This window comes from Bactrocera dorsalis, chromosome 1 (genome assembly GCF_023373825.1).
Source record: "Bactrocera dorsalis isolate Fly_Bdor chromosome 1, ASM2337382v1, whole genome shotgun sequence".
In the NCBI taxonomy this organism is placed as follows: domain Eukaryota; kingdom Metazoa; phylum Arthropoda; class Insecta; order Diptera; family Tephritidae; genus Bactrocera; species Bactrocera dorsalis.
In genome coordinates, this window is record NC_064303.1 from 19,579,730 (window position 1) to 19,588,681 (window position 8,952).

At 35.4% G+C, this 8,952-nt stretch overlaps 1 protein-coding gene across 1 annotated transcript; it reads left to right on the top strand.

The window, feature by feature from the left end:
* The first annotated feature begins 363 nt into the window (after positions 1 to 363).
* LOC125778738 (uncharacterized) lies at positions 364 to 1,909 on the top strand. The gene is made up of 2 exons (XM_049457888.1): positions 364 to 644; positions 888 to 1,909. Exons 1-2 carry the CDS (start codon positions 626 to 628, stop codon positions 1,805 to 1,807), a joined length of 939 nt encoding a protein of 312 aa, XP_049313845.1. The 5' UTR covers positions 364 to 625; the 3' UTR covers positions 1,808 to 1,909.
* Positions 1,910 to 8,952: the final 7,043 nt, after the last annotated feature.

The following is an 8,952-nucleotide window of genomic DNA, read 5'->3' on the forward strand; positions in this document are numbered from 1 at the left end:
ACCGATGCTATTTGCTCTTCTTACACAATTGAATTGTTCATTATAGAAATTTTATGATCTAACGGGGCGCGTAAGTATGTATTTACGAAAAGGGGTAAGTACCATACATTTCGTTACATTGTGGTAGAAAGTTATGGTGAGTATATAAAATAGTATTATTAGGGTGAGTATTATATATAAACTAAACATTAACTTTTTAATTCAAATATTTAATATAAAAATTAATGTATTTACATTAGTTAAGTATTATACTTCCCAAATTTAGTATTTATGTTTAAAGGTTGTCGCTTGACGCAACGCTTGGTATACGGATTTCTAAGTACAAAAAAATTCGAGTTCGAAGCTAGGGGTAACTGGACCACTGCACTATGGTTCCTAGGACCACATTTTCTGGCCAAAATCGATTTTTAAAAGTTCCGATTTTTCGTCGGTTCTTTTTACCATCACTAAGCTGATACTTCGCATGAGTTAATTGCATATTTTGTTTTCCCTTTAATCGGTTTACCGTTATGTGGTCAGCAGTTAAATTGTAACTTTGCCTATTTGCTTATACAAGTGGTGAAATTTGGCTGAAACTCAAAACTGAATATTTTATAAACAAATTAAAATTAACTAAAAGAAAAAAATGGAAACTAACAATAAAGGTTATTATATTTTGTTTCTCGAATATTAATACATTCAACTGTTGTTAAGTTTGAAAAAAAATTATTTAAATATTAACTTTGGCTTGAGTAATATTTTTCAACTTTACGTAGAGCTTAAAAAAATTGGTAGCAGTTGGTAGTCTTGGTACTTTGTGATTGTATAAATAACTCAATTTGGAGTTTGTGTGCAAAAAATTATTTTGCTCTTTTTTGCGATTTTTGAATAATTCACATTTTTCTTAGACCACTACTCCGTGCGATTTGCTGATTTATTTGAAGTATGGAAGGAGGAGGCAAACACGTGTGTTAGACAGACAGCAGTTTTTGATTTTTTGTTAGAAAACGTTATTGCAATTGACGTTTCCGATGAATACACTGTCTATTTAAAGGAAAAAAATAGAATTATATGTAAATATATTAATGACAGATGGGGAAAAAGTCATCGGCGTGTAGATGTATTTTTGAAACAAAATGCAAACTGGCTTTTAACAAAAACCGAAATAATGAAACCGGAGTTGTCATATTCTATACCAAGCACATCAAAAGTAGGCCGTAAATCCCTTACATTTAATGAAAAATCTGCAAGAACGCAAAGAAGAGAACCTGCGGAATTATCGAAACAGCAAGACGACAATATTGACTTAATGGTGTCCGCTGCGTCTACGGCTGCCCGTAAAAGAGGTCAAATAGATTTCGCTGTAACTTTAAAAAGGACTTTAAACAACTCAAATGAAATGTCTAATATAAGAAAACTAGTAGTAGTAGTTCACTCCAAAAAGATCATCGAAAACATGGTACTTCCAATTGGTTATTTTGGTGAAGAAGCCTCAGAATCGCGAAATAAAATTTATAAATCGGATAGGGTACATTATGCTCGGAAAAACAGCCGAATTAGCAATCTAACTGACGTGATTAATAGAGCTTTTGACACATCAGATCCTTTATTTTCTAGCATTAGCCTCGACAAACGCATAAAAAAACAAAAACGAATGCAACTTCCTAAGGAAGTTATTGCTTTATTAAGCTCTGCGGATGGTGACGCTGATACATTTTCTGCAAACGACGTTGATAAAAATGATGAAAACGACGAATGTAATTTGGGCCTTAACTGTGGATACGAAGAGCTATTAAATAATTTAGAATTAGAAAATGATTCAATTTAATATTTATGTACATATGTTACTACGCTGGTGTTTGCTTCTTATATGTTAACTAAAAAATATTTTATTATTTACTACTAACGGTAATAAGTTTAAACAAACATACAAATATTATAAAAATATCACCCAATAAAAAACAGAAATTATTTAAATTTCAAACCTATTTTGTAAAATTTTCCACAGTTTTAGAGAATAGAGAACAGTTTTCAAAAATATTGTTAAAATCATTGCGCAGTCTGAGCCGACGAAAACGTGTACTTCCTTATACCAAAATTCATTGGGCTGCGTACTCGCAATTTGATTTAAAGCTCTAAATACAAGGTTCAAAATTTTGGGAAAACTTATCGAATTTTATGAAATTTTGTGCAGAATGTTTAACGTTGATTTGCGCTATTTGTGTTGAATTATATTTTAATAAAAAACTTAAAAAAAATTCGAAATGAAAGTATTCTTGCTATGGCAAAATATTCCCCACGCGGTCATTTGTTTGAGTCACTGTATATTAGATAGATGTGCGTGGCGGCTTTTTAAACACTCCCATTCTTTCTATAAACCCTATTTACTATATATATGCAAAATTTCAAAACTATATTACAGTTATTTGAATTTTGGCCAGAAAATGTGGTCCTAGGAACCATAGTGCACTGGCACGCTCACAAATCGGAATTAATGGAAAAAGTTTAAAGTGCCATAGCTTAGCACTTAATTAAGTAATAAAATCAGACACAGGACATCGCTGTAGCCATTGGCAACTGTGGGAAAAAAGTTTCGAAAAAGTGGACTTGGCCCCGCCCTCTAATAAGTTTAACCAGAGAACTTAAAACATAGAAAAGGTGCAGGTTCGATATCGAACATTTGTTAGAATTGAAGTACGGAATTCACCTCACAATCACAGAATTCACGCTGTGAAATACAATGTTAACATTGTTTACAGTTCTCTCACATACTCAATCACTGAATATGAAGAGAAATAACATTAACACCATTATCATGTTTTCATGCTTCATGTTAGCTTTCGACCAGGGAATTCCCTTCATACGCAATGTACGAATGTAAGGAATTTCGTTTTGCCGTTTTATGATATGAGTATAATTTTGTATGAATGCATGCATTGTAATATTTATAGTCAATTTGGACTTGCATATTTAATAATTTTATTTGATCTTTATATAGTACTAGTCCTACTAAAAGAAATTATATTTATCACAACAATATACATATGTATGTTCTTATAAATATGTACATCTTCTATCTTATTAATCGTATGTCTCTGCACATGCTCATATGAATGTATGTATTGTATACGCATGTGCGCGTTCAGAAATTCAAGCCATGATGTTATCACTTATCAATATATGTATAGGTAAATGTGCGTGTTGATACAATCATATATACTTATATGTACATACATATATTTGTATACATTGCCGAACAAATAATGCTCAAGCATACAAACATACATACATATGCGTACACATGTAAATATGCCACCAACAAAAAATTGAAAGATTGTTCTACAAAAACAACAATTGTCTCAAATAGCAGAAGCATCTGTAGTAAATTTGACAACAAAAACGATTTCACTCATAAACGCAGGCGCATTTTCAACAAGCGACCAAGCTTCATTCATAAAAACAGACGCCGTAACCCAGCCAGCGTCTTTTCGCGACGATGGCAAAAGCTAAAAATCATAAATTGCACAACTTTCGGGTGTTTGTTCTAAGAAAAAAGTGAAAAAGTGGCAACATAGCTGTTGTCGATTTATAATAGGGATATTCAGACCGAACTTGTTAATCTGGTAGTTCGTTAGTTGATACTTAGTTAAAACACTCAACTGTGAACATACTGTTTTCTGTACATCAGTAGTAGGTGTAAAGTTTGCTTCAAAACAGCTGATTAAATTATATTAAATACTTACTTTTGAAAAAATTTTTAGAAACAAATTTGTAGTAGGGGGCCATCCATAAATTACGTCACACGAATTTAAGGACTTTTTAACCCCTCCCCCCGTCCTTGTCACAAGTTGTCACATTTTTAACTCAATTTACACCTTCTCTATGCTTTAAGTTCTATGGTTTAGCAACAGTGGTACATATCTCCTAAAACATAGAGTATACTACAAATACTATAATAACTCTTACCGATAGTGTGAAAATGAATAAAATCGAATGATAACACCGCTCTCTCTCAATATAACGGTACTGTTAAAACTACAAAAATCGCGATAAATCAACAACAAAATACGCCAGAGACAATAAATTTTACCTTCGAGATGGTACACGACAGATTTATGAGAGCCGGTGTGAAAATTGGACGATGGGCATAGTACCGCCCTCTTTTTGGTGAATTCCCATATCTCGGGACCCGACCAACCGATTTCGACAAAATTTCGTATGTGGCATTTTTTCATATTCCTATATCACGATGTGAAAATGAAAATCGGACCACAACCACGTCTATTTCCCATATAACATAATTTTAAATCCCATTTAAAGCTTTCACACAAATCAAGAAGTAATTAGTATAACGGAATATAATTTTGCACCAATAATTTGTTTAAAGTATGCCATTTTACAAGGTTTGTCCAGAATGTAATAGAGCTGACTTTCTTCCGTCGCGACTGTACTTCGGAGCGTATACGCACCGACTGGATTCGATGAGGGCATTCCTAGCTAACGAACGAGCGGCTGATTAGTTGTCTCCGAGAATCTGGAGAGTCAGGATAAACATTTTTGCGCGAGGTGTTTCTTTGATGCAAGCCGAAAAAGCAGCGTTTGTTAGAGCAGAGGTACGCGATTAAATTCTTTGTGAAATTCGCTAAATCTGCGACAGAGACGTTTGATATGATCAAGCAGACTTACCCAAATATTGCTTTAGCGCGAAGTGGTGTGTTTCGGTGGCACCAGGCCTTTTTGGAGGGCCGAGAAGAGATTGCTGATGAAAACCATACAAAAATTTATCAAAATCTGTGGTTCATGACTTTTTGACGTTGCGTATGACATTGGAAGTTGCATCACGACAACGCCCCGGCTCTCATCGCCTTTCTTGTGAAGAGCTACCTAACCAAGGCCGGCATCCCAATGCTTTCATAGTCGCTCTACAGCTCATATGTTCCATATGTGGCCTCCGGTCTGTTTTTTGTTTTCTTGGCGCTGAGAAAGGCTAATGAAGGGCAAACATTTTGAGACGGACAGAGAGGGTATCCAAGCAGCATGCTCTTCGGCTTTCAAGGCTATTTTGGGGAAGGCTTCAATGCCTTGCAAATCGCATCTGGCAGCGCCCTGCAATCGACGCAAGAAAGCAGCTTATTTTGAAAGTTTTTTTTTAAAAAGGAATGACTAAAATATTGTCCCAAATCCAACCAAAACTGTTCAAGCAAGTCCGCGCCTAGGTGCCGAATATGTTAAACAACCAGCTACCCATAGTTGACAATTTGACCGAAAATATTGGTAAATTTCTGAGATATACAATTGCAGTTCAGTACCTAATCCTTTTCTGTCAATAGTTTTTTGTCTTTATGTCAAAAATTGTTTGAATGGGGCTAATACTTCTATTAGCCCCCATATACATACTTGACTTATTACACTATATTTCTGATGCTAACAGTAAAACAGATCCTGGTTGTAGTTTCCATCGTATCCCGGTCTTCTTGAAAGTGGTTGCGTTCCCCATATTTGCGAACTTTTAGACCAAGCTACACAGCCATTTCTACAATGCGCTTTCCTCCCGAATCCGTGTTTGTACATGCCCCACTCTTTGGCTTATCGAATTAAGGTCCTCCGAAAATCGATAATTGTGAACTTCTATAGTCGATGATAGCGCTGTTATATTCTACTATTGTCTGAGTCTTTTTCCCTTGAACATCTTATATGTGGTCACTGTTGGCGTTTCAAATTATTGAGAAAAGATCGCATCTGGCCCATAAGAAAACCGTTCCTACTCCTTTTATTCTGTTAATGGAATGGAGTTACTTCTTGGAGGTAGCCATATATAGCGGGCGGTTGAACTGCTATCTTCTAGCCAGGTTTCGCTTCTCTTTTTTTTTATTGTTGTATTACGATACATTAGATCGAATAGCCGTTCTTCACTTCAAATCGCCAACTAAGAGAATTGAGCCTTCAGACAGCTTACATCTACGCATATTGGCCTGTAAGAAATTGGAACGTTTCAATCTGATTCGAGAACTTTCGAAAATCTCCTGCGAGCTTCTGGAAGCTAAGGTTATCCTCGAAAGTTTATAACAACTTCTTGCTCCACTTTATGCAATTGAATAGAATATATTCCCCTTAGCATATTGAGGCTTATTATAATAGAATAACACCAAATCCTCCCCCATTAATATTGACACAATGAATCAATATGGAAAGGCAACAACCATAAAACGCCTTAAACTAATACTTTATTAGGACAGAAGTGTAGCAAATTTGGAAAACAGGTACATAAACCTAAAATCAAATAAGAGTGATGATAATTTTTGTGACTCATCCATCTCCATCGCCCGTCTAATACATAAAAGGCAATCAGCACTTTATTAAATCAAAATGCCCAAAATGGCAAAAGAGTTACATAAACACATAAATCAATCTTTTTCTAAGCCCATTTCATATACCTGGATGCTAACAAAATGCATAAATTACACACAACCATAACCAAATAAAGCCTTGGTTTTAATCCACTCAAATCGGCTGGAAGTAAATTGAAAGCTACTCGTATGCAACGCTGCTTATCGGGGAACTTGTATATTTGGCTGTTGAAAACTCTCACTAGTTGGAAGCAATATGGATTTCTGTATGTAAATACATACAGACAATATCAATTCCGATATTGAAGAATAGCGGTAAATATATTGTTTACATGAATGCTTACAAAAGAGTTGGAAATGGAAATGTTTTTGTGCGTTTTTAGAAAAAACATAAAATTATTATTAAAATGCTTATGCAGTAGAATCTAACTTGACGCAACACTAGTATGTTTTGGTAACTACCGAGTAACTGGTTTGTTTGTATTACCGCGTATTGTTTTTGTGTGAGAAAATTATGTAAGAAAATATTACATATTATTTTCCCAAAATGTTCACTGAAGAAATTAAATGTAACTTTTTCGTAAAAAAATATTCTAACAAAGCGGTTCCTTCATGAAAATCTGAAGGTTCCATATGAATTCCTTTTAAAAAAATTAGAATCTAAGGAGTTAAAAGAAATATAATGGTGTTACAAACCCAAACCATTACAACTATTATATAAAGTCAATGCGAAAGTTTATTTAATTCTATATAATCAATTATTTTTTTAAAAATTATGGACCAAAAATGCCCGTCCATGGCTCTAACACACATATGCTTGTCAATTCAATTGCAGACTTCCTGGTTTTGTTTTGGCTTGACATAACCCCACAAAACAAAAGCCTGGGTGCCGTCAGGTGCAGGTGCCGTTAGAGACAGCGGTAATTCGAATTTTCCTAGGTATTAATTTGTTTTCAAAATTTCATTGGAGCTCCACAATAACCGGTCTGGCTTCTGGTTGTAGTTGCTCTCCATCTTGCTGGAACCAAACCGCTATTGAAAGGCGCAGTTCTGGGTAAAAAAAAGAACTTCTGGATTAAAATCTTTAAATAACCATCTCATTGACAGGTGCCGTTACAACATTTTCCCAAAAAGGAGTAAGGGCCTTAAAATACAGGCAAAAAAGAAAAAAACAACAATCGATGAAACTGAGGTCAGCACATAGTGGCTCGTTCTGTACGAAGTTCCGCCTTGTGGATTATCTCTGGATTTGATTCATGACAAGTTTTGCTTACTTAAATTTTCCGTGTAGATCAAAATGGAGCTCAATCGAACAAAAAAGTAACATTTTAACAAGTTATTGTCTTCTTCGGCCATGTCAATCATTTTTGGCGAAATTCCAGACGAATAAGGCCCAAATCTAAACGTTTTTTAAACCGCCTTGTTCAAGTTCAAGTCATCACGCACCTATCCTTTCTGACGATGACTGTGTGCTACTTCTAAGTTCCGTCGATAAGTTGCGGTTGATTTTGCCTGAGTTGACGATGCAAATAGCCGCGGTTTTTTGTTTCTTGAACAACCCAACTACGGATCTCGGTGGTACTGTCTTTTTCGGCGGCAAACGTTTTTGTTTACCAACCTCATAATCGCCTCCATTCTCGTGGGAATGCCACCAAAATCTCATAACTGAACTGCAAAGCACGATGCTTCACTATGCCAACCCTCTTTGGGTTATCCCAAAGATTAATTAAAAAAAAAATCTAATAAACGAGATCTTATACAGTTTGTTTTGCAACCGCCGGTCTCCATAAAGGTGTTAAATCTGTGGCAAGAAAAGAAAATGGTGAAAAATCTGTGAGAATGGATATGAATTATGAAAGCTTATCTGTATTGCTGGACTCGAGCTCGCCACTTACAATCTTATTGCCTCGTATTGTACGTATACCCACCAAGGTGGGTGTTCTGCACTAGCAAATCTTTCTTCCGCCAAGTTTATGTAGCTTTTGAAAATGACTTATAGGCGCCAAATTAATATTTGCGAATCCGGAAATTGTCAAAGAGTATAAAACGACATAATTGCTCAAATCGATGCGGTTGACATCACTGCTCTATAAAGGTCATGCTTCGTTTTAGGTGAAAAACATGATTAAAGTTTGCCTTATCAGCTTTCCATAGAAGCATACATGTATGTATTTCATCCCCATTATTGTATCTTGCCAATATCTTATTTTTTTTTGGAGCTGTAACCCTTTCAACAAGTGACACTGGAAACACGCGTATGAAGGTATCGCTTTTTAGATTCAAACCTTTACGTGCATAGTGACTTTGATTTGTCCTGCGCATTTCCAATGCTCAGTATTTTCCTTTTGCCTGTTTTTTTTTTTTCTGTTTGGTTTTGGCCTTTGACCACCAAATAGTTTCATTGTACCTTCCCTGATCACAATAGTTTTTGCTCCACGATTACCTCCAATAGCCGTATTTGACAAATGAAATCCTGCTTTCGTTTCGTCAGGGTCCATAGCTATATCATCTTCCTTTGTGGATATATTCGTCGAAACGTGGTATCTCTAATGGGCTAAGCATTAGCATCTCCGTAGTCCGATTGGTCACTGTGTATTGTTTTATAGTCACCACCAAATTTAGACTT